The 17,379-nt window shown below is 40.4% G+C and overlaps 1 protein-coding gene across 4 annotated transcripts in view; it reads right to left on the bottom strand.

Moving 5' to 3' along the window:
- Nucleotides 1-1,226: 1,226 nt before the first annotated feature.
- PAK2 (p21 (RAC1) activated kinase 2) overlaps nt 1,227-17,379 on the bottom strand; it is a 47,393-nt gene continuing 31,240 nt past the window's right edge. For 3 of the 4 annotated variants that reach the window (XM_052802982.1, XM_052802981.1, XM_052802983.1), the window contains 10 exons: nt 16,981-17,085; nt 15,627-15,759; nt 14,910-14,973; nt 14,069-14,117; nt 11,912-12,024; nt 11,273-11,390; nt 9,289-9,388; nt 6,410-6,606; nt 5,713-5,850; nt 1,227-5,180 (listed from right to left, as the gene is read on the bottom strand). In XM_052802982.1, the coding sequence (XP_052658942.1) occupies nt 5,094-5,180; nt 5,713-5,850; nt 6,410-6,606; nt 9,289-9,388; nt 11,273-11,390; nt 11,912-12,024; nt 14,069-14,117; nt 14,910-14,973; nt 15,627-15,759; nt 16,981-17,085 (1,104 nt within the window). In that variant the 3' untranslated portion in view covers nt 1,227-5,093. Of the gene's footprint in view, nt 5,181-5,712; nt 5,851-6,409; nt 6,607-8,652; nt 8,685-9,288; nt 9,389-11,272; nt 11,391-11,911; nt 12,025-14,068; nt 14,118-14,909; nt 14,974-15,626; nt 15,760-16,980; nt 17,086-17,379 lie in introns of all 4 variants that reach the window. The other variant, XR_008237404.1, reaches the window with a different exon arrangement.

The raw sequence follows: 17,379 nt of genomic DNA, 5'->3' as shown, positions 1-17,379 counted from the left end.
TATATGCAAGGGATGAGCAAGTTCACACAAGACTTAATAGGGTTTATCAGGCAAGGACTAGCAACTTCCAACTTGTGCAAACCACGTTCAGCCAAAACCCTGCTCTCCTTCAAGCAGCCCAAGTACCAATAGCCAGATAATTAATGAGTTCCACTAAGCACCTTCTCCCTCCTCTTGTCAACTTTTCCCCGCTAAATTAAATGCAAAATCACTTAAATGCAGAGTTAGAGAACATCAGTTTAAATGCATAAAGGGTCAAGTATATATAAAGACGAAGACACTACAACAAATTAATTAACCTGAAGAGAACAGTGCTTTGTGCAAAACAACATTCTCATGTCTGGTTGAAAAGGCTTCTGAAGACGAGTGGTTTCTTCATTTCCCTTTGTCAGTGGTATGAGCAAAGCTTGTACAACATGCAAGAAAGGGGAAGAGACAATTTCCCAATAACACATGGGAAACACACGATGAGTCCTTGACATTCACAACCAAGACAGAAACTTCATCTGGATTTCAACTGAACCGGTCTCAGCCCCAAAGTAAATTCATTTAGATGTCCTTTTCTTTAGCTAGACTGCCACACCAACACGCTGCAGCATGTTTGTAGTTCCGATGAAAACCACAAGTGACTCTCCGCAGCCTACCAACAGTCATCATCGACCTATCCCAAGTCCTAGGCGAGCTGTTGACACCCAGCATCCTCGCCCTGTTCGGCTCTGCCGGTCAAGCACTAATCAGTGGAGACGGTGCAGACCCGGGAGCCGCGTCTTCCAAGCAGGCACCAGGACAGCTCATTCTCCGCACTTCCTGCGCCATAATGCTTAAACGCAGGATATTGGATGATATTCACGATCCAATAAAGCAGTCTTGTTTAGAATAGTTACTAGAACATCATCATATTGCCACACTTGCAGTTTACTGGCCCATCAGTCCCCACCCCAGTCACTATCAAAAGGCTGACGGTGAATGAATGGTGGAAGATGCGACTGTGACAAACTAGGCTGGTCTTTGCTTTGCTCCCTTCGCAAGAAGGGCAAGGGATCTTTCTTCCACCATGGGTGAAAAGGGTCTTTCAGAGCTGCTCTCCTCCCATCAGTGATCTGGAGCATTTTGCAGGAGGCATAACTGTCTGCCAGCAGTGTGTGGCAGCAAGGAAAGCTTGCAGTTATCACGAGGTTGGTACAGGCACTGATGAGTAATAAAATTTGAAAAGAAACAGGACAGGCTAGTATAGCATAAAATTATATCCATCATAATTAAAGCATTTGGAAGAAGCTTAAATTACAAACAAATACATTGTTAATCTCATTAAGACATCTAAACACGTACTCTTTTCAGCTACTCTTGTCTCAGAAGGTATAAGCTCATGACGGGGAAGGGGGGAAAAAAACCCAAATGTTTTTTAAAAGTTTATTTCTAGCCCTGAAAGAACAGTTATTAAACAAAGTCAACAAATACAGTAGTTAATATTGCAGTAACAATTAAATAACATAATGGGATTAAATTACACAAAAGGCAACATTAAAATCTGAACAGAGTTAAAAAAATAAAAAGAAAGCTTGCACCTACTTCCATTTCCATTGACAGCGTCAGGAACAGAGGGAAAAATGGACCAGAGACATTTATTTATTCAGCTCCAGCTGGAGAGACCCTTAACAACCTTCCTGCTCCCTCCCCAGCACCATCCCCTCTGACAAAGGGACCCAGCCTCTCCCATCTGTTCTAGCCACACCTTTTGCACTGGAGAGCTGGGGAGGGAGGGGGAGGGGGAAGCCTACAATTAGTCTTGTTAACACCTAAGGCAGGTCAAAGTGCACATTCCCAGCCCCACTGTTGCTTTTAATGAGAAGTCCAGTTTATTCTACGATAACAAGAAAATCCCAGGAGTCGCGCATTCCCTGCACACGTGCATCTCAGCCATAAGCTGCCCAGCTCCATATACCCAACTAACCACACCACTGTACATTACACTTCATATGTATCACGAGTATTTGACCCTGACTCAGGATCTTATGCAAGATGTACTGGAATCCCAGCACTTTCAGATGCAATCCTTCCCTTCTCATCATCTACTCGAACTCTGGCTGGTCTCTGTCTCTCCTAGTGATACAGCAGAGTTGAACAGCCCTGCTGCAAGTCTTAAGGATGCTAATCTGCTCCCATCAGGGGAAAAAACAAACACGGCTTGCATTTTTTAATCTTGCAGACACATCCAGCTGACATTGTTAGAAAAGCAATGCCCAATCAACTAAGACAAAACCACACAGCATGGCGACGTTCTTGTGGCTCTCCTCTTCTGCCAGCTCCATCTCTGACCCTGATTTCTGGCAGCAGGGCGTGAGAAACCTCACCACGTAACAATAAAGCTGCTGTGTGGGGAAGGGGAGATGGGGATACTTCTCAACCTCAGAGTCAAGCACCTTTCCAGGTCGCACAGCAAGCACCAAGATATGTTTTGGTAACTTCTGGATTGGGCCAAGTTTTGTGTGCCAACATGGCTGAAAGTTTGGAAATTGTCTCCTAAGTAGACTAAATTGGACAAATCTTTTAACGTGTGTTTTAAACCATTCTCATTCATCAATAAAAGTGAACTAATAAGTTAAAATTACTTATGATTTCTTGGTTTTCTATTTTTAAAAAACTAAATTTAATCGCAAGTTATCTTACTGTCTAGCTTGTGCCATCAAAAAAAAGAAAAAAAAAGAAAGAAAGAAAGAAAGAAAGAAAGAAAAGCTCCCAGTTTAACTCTGGCACAAGGAGTTTCACAAAGTCCATTGCCAGCAATGGACAAAGAGGGAATCATTGGTATGATGGGTTTTTTTCTCAGCCAAGCCTCCTCGCTACTTCATTTGATCAGGGAGCCAGACACACTCAAACCAGGGGCATCGCCGACAGAGTCCAGAGCTCGTAATACATTTTGCCTGGGAAATGCATCTAAGATTTCGTTGCCTGGAATGAGACACTTCCTTGAATTTAAAACCGCTTACTCTTACGCTTATAGCTAGAGGGATTTATTCCTGTGATGAAGCAGTTAACATAATTTACCCAACGTCAATTTTTACTACCACGCAAGAGCAGAACACAAGCTGAACTGCAATACTGCAGTGCCCTACACAACAAGGCAGCTTGTTGGTACCACGCCAATTCCTAGAAGCTAGTGAGTCACAGCAGCATATGCTGTGAGACCCTAGCCCCGCTTCCCCTCCATCATCAACACAAAAAGCCCCCGCTGTTCTGGCCAGCCGCTCTCAGCTGGAAGTTGGTTTTGTCATACCTTGGCAACCAGTCCCCAAAATGTAGTTATCTCTATTGCTATACAAATACTGAAATGATCTGAAAATGACTTCTATCTTCTGCCAGCAATGTTTGTAAAAGTGTGCAAAAATTTCTTATTCAGGGTCCTCTGTCCATACCCAGTCATAACCCTATCTGTCCCAGGTCCTGCCCCAGTGGGAATGCAATAAAATCCCACTAAAGTAATGCTTGTTCTTTCACAGAATCATTTGGCACATTGTTACTACAGTTGGCTCTTCGTTAAACTGTTGGGGAAATTGAAATGCATAGACTGTAGCACTGGAAGAAGCCAGGGGCACGGGCTCTTCTACACTTGCCCCTGGTAACACCCCAAGAACTCAACTGCTCATGTTGCTCACTGTCCTTCAGAGGGAGGCACTTTTTCTTGCATTGAATGTTTGACTTCAGTCATTCTAGCCGGTACAATGTCTTTAGTGAGAAAGGATCGGTGTGACACATTACGTCTCCTCAGCCTCGAACTAGCCGGTCAAATAAGCCCCATGAACTTCTGACAGCACCGCTCTCCCCTCTCGGCTTTTGTCTTTTCAGAACAGCGCTTTGGCATTTCCAGGTGTTTATAATCTTCTGTTTGAATCATATTTAAAAAATCCTGTATCTTCAGTGTCCTCAGATCAGATTATTTTTTCTTCTGATTTCATTAGTACAAATGGAGCACATACAAAATTGGAAAAAATAGCTCTAATACTTAAACTCTGACAACTCCATAGGTTGATGCATTATTTGCTTGGGGAAAAAAATTACAACATATACAAAAATGTATTTGATACAAAGAAGGGAAATGCAAAATAAGAAAGTCAAAGGCACCAGCATAACTTCCAAAGCCCAAGTCAGAGCACAGATACAATACATGTTTTTGAACCACCCACCACACCAAGCACATTATCCCTTAAGCTTCTGGCCAGCAAGTCTAATGGGGGAAAAAAAAAAGAGCAGACAGGAAGACAGCTGGAATTTTTTTCTTGCCCTGACTATAGCTGATCATTTGATCATAAATAAAGTATCTGACCCCTACCTACACATCCATAAACCGACATCCAAAGACTTGACCAATCATTAAGTTTCTACAAAGAGGCCACATCTTTGATTAAAAGTCCACAGAGCACTGGCATATGAGAAACAGCTGAATACTTCTCTTCCCCCTCTCTCCATATTCATCTTAAAAAGTGAAAGACATCTCAATACATTACGATTTCTTAAGTAGCCAAGTTGTCAATTCTACAGTACAGTGACAGCTAATCCATAAAAGAAATGAAGGGCAATATGTACCTTCACATTTGTCACACTTGCCATAAATCTAGTCATATGGGAGCTTACAAGAACAATTTAAATGTAAACAGGTAGAGGAGAGGAAGAGGAGAATGAAAGAGAACAGCAGGTAAAATTAGTACTGCTCTCTGAAAGCTTGAATCTGTCATTCAAGTATTGAGAGTACCCAGAAGGGTACAATGAATGGGAGCTGTTACAGCAAAGTTGTTAAAAACCCCTAAAACCTCAGGCACAGTAAGTGGCATCTCTGGGCTGTGTGGAAATTTAAAAAAAAAAAAAAAAAAAAAGCCAGTAATTCAGTCCTCAATTCCTTCTGGACCCCAGACAGGGATCACTAGAGTCACCACAATTTATTTTGGGTGTCTTCTGGATGAGAGTTTCTTCCCTTTTGCAGACATTTCCCACCCCCCCAGATACCTTCCCTCCCCCCAGAAGTGTAACAATTTCATATATTATAAAGATTTGTAAAATACAAACAAACAAACAAAAGGATGAAGGCTGTGGCAGTAATGTTAGCGGTTACTCTTCATTGCTTCTTTGGCTGCCAAGATCAGTGGCGTCAAGCTAGACAGAGGTTTGGCCAGTTTCAAGAAGGGATGCTGCCAGGAAGACAGAAACACAGTAAATTAGTGAAAGACATAGTTTAAAAAGCCAGTAAAAGTCACATATCTACACAGACCTTTTCATTCCAAGATATGAAAAGCAATGTAAATGCTGTCAATGCCCAGCTCCTGAAGGGACAGATCCAGAGCACCTCAAGCCTGGTAATCATTCCTCCTCGTCGCAAAAGAGCCTAGGCCTCTCCTTTTCCAATAATTCACTACAAAGAGGTTTCCTGCTCAAACATCTCTCTCAGTCCCATTCTGCTCACTTCAATGACTCTATTACAGTAAGTTTGTAAACTGCTGGATGCTTTAGCAGTGGCAGAATGAAGGCACAGATTATTGATGGGAAGACTTCAGAGTACATATTACAATGTTTGATGACTCTAGTTCCTACCAACTGCTCTCCACTACAGTCCTTAGAAGAAAACACAAAAAAGAGGATGCCAGTCTACAGTGCAGTTTATCACAGGCTGACCTTACTTGTGGCTTCGGTTATCTCGGACTGTGAGAAGAAGCTGACTCTCACCTGTAGTAATTCTTTGGCTGATCCTCTTTTCTCTACATCCATCTCCAAACATCGGTTCAAGAAATCCCGGAATATTGGGGACAGTTTCTCGGGGTTCTGCAGCTCTGGTGTGCCATTAGTTGCTATCAAATATAAAGCCTGTAAAATGAGGAATATTGTATAACCAAGCCAAACCTTTAGAAGATGCCAAACTGACCTGCCTAGAAGCAATCCCTTAGTCTAGATGAGAAAGGGCTCTGCAGCCTACTTCTTGTCTCCCTGATGAGATGAAAAACTGTAAAAATGCCACAGTTATAGGCAGTCATGACCTATTCTTGCTAGTAGCAAAATAACGTTCAAAATCTTTTGGCAACAGATACTTACCTTGGCAAAGAAAGTATCAGATTCTGACAGAAGCAGCATTTTTCACAACCTAATGGATTTACTTTCCCTAACCTACCACAGAAGACTGAGTTCAAAGTCCAATGTTTTAGTTACAAGCAGGTACTCATCTTCTAAACAGAAAAATTCGGGGTAGGGCTGACTGCAAATTCAAAACAGCTGGCTTCCTTTTGGAGGAATTTTCTTGCACTGCTGAAGCTTGTTGGTTTTTTCATTTCATTTTCTTTTTAATGTAGATATTATTAATGAACAATTACTGAAAACATTCATATGGTAAAAACCCGCAAACAGTTCTAGCCACATCTGGGCTTCTTACCCTCAGGGGGTTTTCATTGAGGTACGGGGGTTCTCCTTCCACCATCTCAATAGCCATGATGCCCAGAGACCAGATATCCACTTTAGGGCCGTATGCTTTCCGTGTGACCACTTCAGGAGCCATCCAGTAAGGAGTTCCAACCATAGTGCTGCGCTTGCTCTGCTCTGGGGTGATCTGAGCACAGAAACCAAAGTCGGCTGTAGGATAACAGAATTTTAAAATGTTAAATTGGTGCACCCCAATTAAGTGAGCTTCCTAGAAGACTTCTCTATTACTACACATATATTTTACTCCTCTACACTTGAGAGGGGCTTGGGGGGAATGTCTCCTTTCCCCCTCCTCTCCCCCCCGACTACACTCTCCATATTACAAAATCCAACGTGCAAGATAGATACAAAACCTGAAGGTGTTTAAGCAGGGCAGAATTCCGTGGAATGAAGATAAAGTTCTTTTTTTATTCCTCTGGGAAAGGGACAAAAGTATTACCCTGTAGAAGAACAGTATTTTGCCCAGTCCTTCCTTCAAGGATCCTAGACTGGTAACAGCCAAAAAAAGTAATCAAGCAGAACACAGAAGGCAAGTGTCCTGTGCATAGGATGTTATACAGTGTGGACTAGAAAAAACGAATCCACAAACCGTGGCTTCTGCCCTGCTAAACAGATTTTATTTGTGCAGCTATTGAGTTCAACATTTCACAGCAATTTGGCCATTAAATACAGGTACTACAGCTGACAAGAGACATGAAAACAAGGCGTCAGATAAGTGAAGTGCTACCCCACTCAGCAGAAGGAACCTGGACAAACAAACCTTTCCACAAGATAACTACGGAAGAGAACAACCACACTCAAGAAAACGAGAAAAGTCACCTATTCCTATAGCCTTCAGGTGCAGCAGCAATGCATGTTCCATCATGTTACTTTATCCAGCTGCAGCACTCCCACTTCCCAGGCATGTAAAGCATCAATAAGAATACAGTTAAGGCAGGAGACAGATATTACCTTATCATTGACACTAAGTTTAAAAGAGAGAGAGAGAGAAAGAGAAAGAGAGAGAGAATTTAAAATTTCGAGTCGATTTTGAAAGCGTTATGCCAAGCAGTGCTAACAAAAGAGCCATGGTCATGAAAGTGTTAAGTTGTACCAAGAGTACAATTTTAAAAAGAACTACCCCCACCCTGACTTTAAAAAAAAAACCAACAAAAAACAAACAACAACAACAAAAAAATCAAACCTATAGAGTTACCAAGTTCCTCACCAGTACTTCTTGGCCTTTACCAAGGTGTCATACTCAACTCAAAGCACAGCTTATTTCAATGAACACACCAGAGAAGCAGCAGCAGTGTACATCTCCTGACCTACCAATGAGGCCTTCAGCACCATGCCACCAGCAAGGCAAGAAAAGACAGGCAAGATGTAGAACCCAGTTTCACCAACCAGTAGTGTGTGTGTAGGTACATAGCGGTGACAGGTAGACTGGTATCTCTTACTTCTCCTGTCATCAGTCTCCCAGAAGCCAGACTCCCCCACAGAAGGGGAAGAGCCTGAAAAGAAGGTGCAGCTTCTTCCACCTAAACAAATGCTAGAAGCTCTATGATCACACAGCCAAAGAGCTTGTCTCAACACTGATTACAATACCCCCCCTTTATACAGGACATTTTTACAGCTGACTTCTGTTTTCTCCTGTCCTTCCTTCCTCCTCATCTTCCTCCAATCTCCTGGGGCCAATGCTTCTTTGCATAGGCTGCTAACCCTGTCCTTTTGCCACTCTGCTTTGCTTTGACAGCTCTTACATTTTTGAGCCTTCTCCAGCTAACTCTTCTCAGCCACATCCTCTGCTGTAGCTGTTCATTTATCTTCAGCCTCTGAATCCACAGTTGTGCGCAAACACATCACACCCTTAAAAAAATAAAACCTCCTATGCAAGCAAGCAGTGCATCCAACAATGCTGGTAAGCAAATCAGGTTGCTTGTAGTCTTTCTTCACACTCCATCTTATAAACAACGTGAGACTGCAAACCATCTAGACTAAGGAGTAATGCTGAGATACATTTTCATGGCATTTCAAATTCCTACCCAACTGTAAAAACACCATCCCTTAACTCTTTGGTCACTTTATGCTTTGCATGTTCCTATATACCAAGAAGTCAGATAAAGCACCTCTCTTCTCAACAGTCCCGACAGCTTCTTCAAGTGGTTTCACATTTTTTTATTGCCACACATTCACACACACCAGAAACTGACTTACTGTACACAAGTCCATGCATGCATAACAATTACCTGAAAAGCAAGTAGTTTCTTTTGTCATTTCACAACTATATTAATGAAAGTGCGTTACACTTTCAGTCCAAGAAAAGGAGACCCAGTACAGGCACAGCATAAGACTAGACTGCAATATAAATTGTTAATAATGTACAATTTTCTTGTTAGTGACCTTCTCATGAAAAGGGCAAAACATTAAAAGCAAGTCATGACAACCTGAACAGACCAACAAAGCAACTGCAATTAGCTGCAACTTTTCTCTTGCAATCATTCGCATCTTTGCTTCACTGTACTCTTCTCTTGCAATCATTCGCATCTTTGCTTCATTGTATGGTGCCAGTTACTTCACATTTACCAGCATATTCATGTGGCAACAGGTTTGCTTCAACATCCTTCTGGTCTAACACATTCACAGCCTTAGTCTTAGGGCCCTCAGAATCTCAGTATCTGCTACCTGCGAGTTATACATTTTATTACACAGAATGAATTTCTATTACTCATAGTCAATAAAAATTCACCTCAAATTTCCCTGCCAACTCTCCTTCTACCTATCTACACTCTCCAAGTCAAAATTTCCCGTGATAGGGAAAACAGAACATTGAAACAATTGTCTGGTACTCACTTAGTTTAACTGATCCATCCATTCCTAACAGAACATTGTCACTCTTAATGTCTCTGTGGATGACCTGGTTGGCATGTAGGAACTCAAGCGCTTGCAAGCACTGGATGGGAGAAAAAAGAAATAAAAATATTCAGCATATGGAAATAGAATTTATGTATGCAAACAAAGTCAAAAGCAATGCTTACACCCTCAGTCAGTGCTGAGTGCAAAAATATAACAGGTATTGTTTAAAATAACCAGCAGAGGAAGCTCTTGTGCTAAAAAATACTCTCCAGATCTCATGAGGTCAAAAATCATTTAACCATGGATTTTCTCTGCTATCTTAACAAACCCATAAATTAAACTACTCATCACCCAGTCATTACCCAAGATGCTCGCAGAAATCGCAGATGTTAATTTTGATGCATCCCACAAATTCTACAGAGGAACCATAAAGGATTAAGTGAGAGCATTTTAGCCTGAAGTCTCACCAAGAAGAATCAGTGAGACTTCATTCTCACCATGCAGGCAACTTCTCCTACAGTGAAGGCTGTAAAACATCTTCACTATGAAAGTCACTAATACTGGTTTTGCACTGGTTTTAGATTAAAACCTTTCAGACTAAGTTTCTGCCTAAAAACATAATGAAATTTACTTTTGCTATTTGAGAATAAAAGGCAAATAAAATTGTAAGATTCTTCTCTTTTAATACAACCAGATCGTTTACCATTTGCAACTTGGCACAGATATAGTCTCCAGTGGGTTTTTTGTGTCTTCATTTGCTTTAGCAAAGTGGCACTAATTTGTAGAATGAAGCATATCTAATATACAAGGCAGCAGAGTTTTGATGAAGTACAATAGTTCAATATTAGACTTTTTCCTCAGAAAAGTTAACTACCGTTACAGTAAATAGTTACTTTCAGTTCTCTGCTTCCAGCTCCAGTTTCTCTGGAAACCATTACCTGTCCATACACGTCAGTGTACAAGTTTGCTTTCCATCCCCTCCCTTTGGGTGAGTCATCAAAAGCAGATGTCATGTTGACGTAGTCAAATGGGGTTTTTAAAAGGCTAAGTTTCTCCTGCACAGCAGATAATACAACTACTTCTCCTTCTGCCATAATAAATCAAGCCTGAGCTGGATGCTGGCACTCTGACTCAAGGCAGAAACCACTGATAAGTTCTGACATCAGCTATTTTTAACTCTTCCATTTGAAATCTTACTGCAATCTTAAAATTATTCCAACGACAATCTTCTGGAGAATTATTTTTCAGAGAAATCCATAAAGAAAGCTTAACTGTCACACAATTATAGACTTCACACACTATGAAAACTACTAAAATGAGAAAGGTATAGTCTGCATCAAGTTCATCTTTATTTTAGTACATGTTTCTTAAAGTATTCCTGTTTCATCAGATCCACTTCCAGACTCTAAGCCAATGCAGTTCCCCTTCTTCCTTCTGGAAAACTCAGGCTTTCAGGCTTTTTTCTTTTTTTTTTTTTTTTTAAATATGTTTACATCTCTACTTTCTACATTACCTATATATGAATACTCAGTTTTCTTTTTGGTGCCTTTGAATATTCTTCATTAGTCACAGTTAAAAAAAGACATTCTTTCCAGCTGCTAAACTTCTTTGTCGCTCTTTCTTGAACTTCAGTCCACATTATTAATATCTTTCTGTTAACACTATCAGCAGGACTAGGCAATCCAGGTACCGAACCCAAAACATTTATCTGCTCCATCACCTAACATTCCCAAACATCCAGCTCAAAAACTGCCATAGCTCTTTTGTGTTATAAACTTGCAAACCCACAATTTTCTGAGTTAAACTCACTTTGTTATTTTCTGTAATTTTAACATTGATTTCTGCTCTCAGTATCATTCATTCTTCCTAACTCAATGGCTCCAACAGCAATTGTTGCAATTAGTCCTAACCTAAGTATACCATAAAACCTAGGGGAATAGAGTGCACCTTCATTCCTCTACCCGTCAACTATAGTACTTACCTCTCTGCAAACAGCAGCAATCTGTGCTTCATCCATACATGTTTCTGTGACCACATCTGTTAGTGAGCCTCCAGCTAGATACTCCATCACCACAAACAATTCATCTCCTACAAGGTAACTACAAACAGAAAACAAAAAGCATGTCTGTTTGCCATCAAGAGATGGAGAACTGAAAAATGACTGATAAGAGCTGGTCAATTAAATGATTCATAAGCACTTCAAGACAAACAGTAAAGAAAGTTAATCTCTGGAAGGTAGCCTGAAATGTAAATACTGACAATAAAAGCTGCATGCTTCTTACTACCTGAAAGGGCAGGATAACACCCTATGCATCTCATGCACAACACAAGCATTGCTCCAGCTGTGCTCTTGTCCATCACTGATCCCCAACTACATGTAGCACTGCATTCATGACTTCAAGAAGAAGCCTTCTTACTGAATCATCGAGACCATTCATTCCCTGTAACAGATGACTTTGGGGTTTTTTTGTTGTTTTTTTTTTAAGACAACAGTCTAAATACAGTCTCATTTGCTTATAAGACCCTTAGGTACAGGAAATCCAGGTCTTTGTAAGTCTATCAAGTTATAACCTCTTGAAACTCTTGGGGATGAAGGAATCAGCCAGCTGTCTGCATTTACCTGTCCAGGAAGTTGACTATGTTGGGGTTCTTTAGCTCCTTCATTACCAAGATCTCATTAATAATCAACTCCTTCTTGGGCTGTTTCTGCAAGTTTATCTGTTTAATAGCAACCTGAATAGGACAAAATAAAACAGCAATCACTCAAACCTGAGTATCAAAACCTTTCAGTCATTCTTAATACAGTGAAAAGTTAGAAGAAATTCTGTAACAGGATTAAAGGAGTTTAGCACAGCTTGCAGCTGGCAAGTTATTTATTTATTAGCACACAAAAGAATGCAACTTGATGAGTGTGCAACTTGCACCCATAGCCACATCATCCTCTTGCAGCTGAAAAGATCCACAAATAATAACAAAGGCCAGAACAGACAGCAAAGGAAACATTCAGGAGATAAAAAGATACTTGCCCAATTTCACACCAACAGGCCTAAAGCAGAAGAGAATCATGTAGCAACTAAGGGAGAAAGTACAAGCTTTCCAATGCAAGGCAAGGCAATTCGTTTTTCTAAATTCTAACAAAATTAGTGTTTGGGTATAAGGAATGCTGGGAGGCAGAAGGAATTCCTCTCAAAGCAATTAAGCCAATGAACTATCCCAGAGAGAGAAGGGAAGATAAGACCTATCTTGTCCAGGAAATAAGCTAACCAGGACAAGTATTCCAGACTTTAAAATGGAGAAGAATTGTCCCAGTTATCTTAGCTACAACACTCTGGGGAGGCATTTTGGAGTTTTACAAGATAACCTACCCATGAGTCCAAAACCAAACACAAGAACCAAAATAATCTTGTAGAAACAATCGTTATCATATGGCCAAGGGCATTAAAAGAAGAGAATTTGTGGCACAAAATCACAAAATAACTAAGATTGGAGGGGACCTCTGGAGGTCATCTGGTCCAATCCCTTGCTTAAAGTACAGCCAACATGGAGCAGGTTGCTAAAGGTCTTGTGCAACTGAGTTTTGAATGGAGATCTCAATGAGCAAATACTCCACAACCTCTCTGGGTTCCTGCCCCATGTTTGATCATCCTGAATGTAAGGGAAAAAAATTTCTAGTATCTAACCAGAATTTCCCTTATGGCAATTTTTGTCTGTTACCTCTTCTCTTGTCATTGCGTAGCTGTAAGGAGTCTAGCTCCATATTCTCTGCACCTTCCCATTAGGGCACTGAAAATAGCAATAAAATCCTCCCTAGGCCTTCTCTTCTTACCACTGAACAGACCCAGTTCTATCCTCAGACATTAAGCACTGAGGAAGCCAGAGTACTGCATCCGTTTAATGCATGAAGAGTGCAAGCAATCAACTGTTAGCCCACCTGCCTGACAAGACACAGAGGAGGTCTAAAAAGGAACTGGATTACAAATTTTACTCTGCAGTCAGTACGAGGACATGAAGTACTGCAGTATGTAGAAAGCAAATTAAGAGACAACGTATTGAGATGACTGAAAGGCTTGCATTTTATGAGGATGTGGTGCTCCATTACAGTACTGGTAAATGTGGTTCTGTTGAAAGGGCAATTACTTATCAGTGACCTAAGGAATGGCTACTTGTGGATATTTAAAGGAAAATTAAGGAAATGTGAATTTAAAGAGAAGCAAGTAATTCCTAAAATTTTAGTCCCGGGAACCAGAGATGACCACTGGATGACAAGCATGCAGAGTATTGCTGATGTCATCAATTTCACCAAGTAGGTTTGGAGACACCAAGGAGTAAAAGCAAAGAGCAGGATGTGGAGAAGGCATTCTAACTACAACAAAGAATCATGCAGGCAAGCTGTTTCCATACAGATAGGTGCATCCATCACCTCTACCGAGACAGGACTAGAAAAGAAGTGTGCAGAGACTAAACAAAGTTTTATTTCTGAAAATGCAGGACACCATGGCGCACAATTCTTGAACGATAAACTGTTTTTAAAATCCATGTCTGGAACACCTCATTCCCTCTGCTTTTCACTGGAAAGACAAAACTATTTTTAGCTTTCATCATCTGATTACTACAGAACAAGGCACACACTGTTACAAATGACTATGACAAACATTATTCTGAGAGATGATGGCAAAGATGGGAGCCACAGAAAGAAATCTAGTCAAATCATTTCCACCTACAGAAGAACTTTTATACAGAAAAAATATTTTCATTGCAATGGACCCAGAAATCTTACCTCCTGCCCCGTTGCCACATCAATAGCTGTGAAAACTGTACCTGAAGCCCTGTGAAGAAAAAGAAAAAATGTTACAGCCAGCTACATCTCTCTGTGTAACAAACATGCACACAAACAGACAAATCACAAACACAAAATTGTGTCAGTTTTCGATGTTGCAAGAGCTGTATCAAAAAGAAGGCTATTAAAAGTAAGTGGTATCATAGAAATGCCAGTCAGTTCACACGAAACAAACTAATCACAAATACGCTCTCTTCTGACACCGACTATGCCTCCTGCATTCAGGATGTCTAAGCCCCCAGCACTTGTGCTGCTCCATATGATCAGATAGCTGAGCAGCCCTTTCTGTAGTAGATATTACTTTTCATTTTCCCCCAGGGGAAGCCTGCCCACAACACACACAGACCTATTTGGAAAGTATAACGTAGGAATTAGGCATATGTATAATCAAAGCTGGAAAAGCTAGAACTTGTATATACTTTTTTCTCAGAAGGATTCAGAGGACCACTAGAAGAATAATAACTTAGTCAAGGCATTATTGTTAGCTTAGCACACAGAAAGCCTTCTGACGTGCCCTCATGCTATTCAGCAGTCATATTACAAAATGGATGAATGCATCTTACTGGGAGAGGAACATACACCCACAGAGAAGTTAGAGCGCTACGCTTTTGCAGTAGAAGACAATTCAAAATTTCCACCATCGTCTGTTTATCACTGCTTAATACAGCCAACATTACTGCCTGCTTCAGTAAGTGATGGCTACATCATAGTATCAGATAGAGAACAGTACACTGCTTTTAACACTGGCTCACTGGGAATAAAAGTTGGGGTGAATACTTACCCCTGCCCGATTTTTTCATATCGGGTGTATTTTTTCTTGGGATCTCCTATGCTCACAATAGTGCCTAAAAAAAAACAATCAAAAAAAGTCAATCCTGCTGTCCCCCTTTAGTAGGGCTGGCCTGGCCAAGATACTTCCAAGAGTGGGTCAGCTCAAGTAGTAACAGCTGATGCATGAACAGCCAAAGCTTCCTGATTCAGTTCCAGTCACAAATGGCCCAACTTCAGACAATAATGTTAACGAGACAGATCATGCTATTTCCCCTAGTATCTCAATTTAATGATAGTCTTCTGTGTAGCAAAACCCAGTATGAGGTTATGAAAAATCCATCAGCTTAGCCCAGTCCAGAAACTAGTCAGTTCTGAACTTAAGCACAGGAACATTAATATGGTGAAAAATTATCTTCAAGATGATTATGGAACAAACAACAGCAGAAACTATTTTGTGTTATTATGGTTGTATTATACACGCAGATCACATTATCACAACTGAACTTCAATCCAAAAAAACGTTCTACAATTTTTTTTACCCAATAGGGCTTTGAAGCATACGAATCGGCAAAACTTCTGAATGCAGCTCTCTCAGTTACTGTCTGACACAAAACCAATCAAGCACAGTATTCATACAACCCTTACACAAAAATAAAGATGAGGGCAAAAACATAAAGTCCCTCCCCAGTCCTAAAGCCTTTGCTTATCTGAAATAAAAAACACCTACGTAGTTTTTCCATGATCTCTTCATCCGACATTTTGGTCTTCTTTTTCTGTTTATCACCTGATTTCGTCGCACTGTCAACAGAAGTGTCACTGGCTGGTGCAGGGATAGGGTCAATTACAGACCGTGTATAAATCTGTCAAGAGAGACCATTTACCTGAGCATCTTCTTTGCAATCATTGACCTTCAGTTGAAAGCAATCACAGTTCTTCAAAGATCCCTAAGCACCATTTTACATAACAACTTGGAGGCAGAAATTAGATCTGAGAAACATTAAAGTCCAGTAAGTCAAGATGCTGGCAACCTTCCTGACCTCTGAAAGAAAGACTCAGGCACCTCCTGAACAGAGTGGATGCTAGGAGATTAACTCTAACTTCCACAGATAGACATTTTGTGGGTTTTCTACCTGCTTATTCTTTATAACCCATGCTAGTTAACAGAACAGAAATCAGTATTTAATAGCAAGATCAACTACTGCTAAGATCTAAAGGAAAAAGATGCATGCTTCACCATGAAAAGAAGCATGAGACTCTTGGAAATTTCCCAGTTGCCCCCAATTTAGGGGATTTTCTTGGCACTTTAATTTCCTCCTGAGCCGTTTACAAACACACGCAGCTACTCTAGAAATATCAAACTGTAGACCTGTCACGTTTTATATATCTACATACCCAGATTGGGCAATTATAAAGCAGTATCACTGACAAATAAACACAATTCACATTTGCACTCCTGGAGTGAGAATAAGTGGGCGACAGAGAGGCAAAATGTACACCTACCACAACCAAAAGAATGAACTGGAGTAAGTGGGATCCCTGAGACATTATTAACAAGGTGTGTAGTTCAGGATGACTACACTAAAACTTAATGAACAGCTTCTGAAGCATTTAACTTTTCATGTAATGCTGATGACTTTGTGAGTGAAATAATCTTTCAAATCTTAAATTTGAATTGTTTTGGGTTTAGGTAGTATATTTGGTGAGGCTATCACACTGCAATAAAATAAAATAATCAAATACACTACACTTGTACCACTGTACTGTGCAAAGTTACAGAAACTAGCTATAGTTTTAGGACTAAAAAGCCTCCTCCTTGCATGTTGGGTTGAAAGATAAGCATAACTGGGTGCCTTCAACACAAGCCGACAAACAAATCAGCATTAACTTCAGGTCTTCTGATCCAACTGATGCCCAGAAATTAGGCATTTTCTTAGGAAACTCAAATAACAAACTGAACTTTTCCCTAAGAACTTACAACAGTTCATTTCACAAATATAACGCTTTGCTAGAAAACAGAAGTAGAAAAAGTTCCACAATACTGAGAAATGCAGGTCTGCACTGTAAATTTTACAGCTGCTTACTGATTTTGTGTGATCTGGCCGTGGAGCAATAACAGGAGGAGGAGCTTCTTCATCATCATCATCATCTGCCACAGCTGTTGATGGTTCTGAACCTTTGGCATTGGTCTACATTTTTACCAACATTAAAAAAACAAAAAAAAAAAACAAAAAAACACACCAAAATTGTCTCCCCCACAGTTTTAAATACTTGCTTCCTCAACCCCCCCCCCGAAGATAAAAGAATTGTTACTGATACCAAAAGAAAAGGATAGGTTGAGTCGTTTAAGTGTCCTATTACATTTTATTACAAGACTCAAATACTACCGCTCCAGTGAAATATGCTCTGTTGACCCCCCCAATTTATGTTTTTATTCCGCAAAAAATTCTCATTTTGTTTTATACTGCAAGATTCAGTATATA

This window comes from Harpia harpyja, chromosome 12, assembly GCF_026419915.1.
Source record: "Harpia harpyja isolate bHarHar1 chromosome 12, bHarHar1 primary haplotype, whole genome shotgun sequence".
NCBI classification, from domain to species: domain Eukaryota; kingdom Metazoa; phylum Chordata; class Aves; order Accipitriformes; family Accipitridae; genus Harpia; species Harpia harpyja.
Note: the sequence above shows the minus strand (reverse complement) of the source record. Positions and strands in the feature narration are given on the sequence as shown.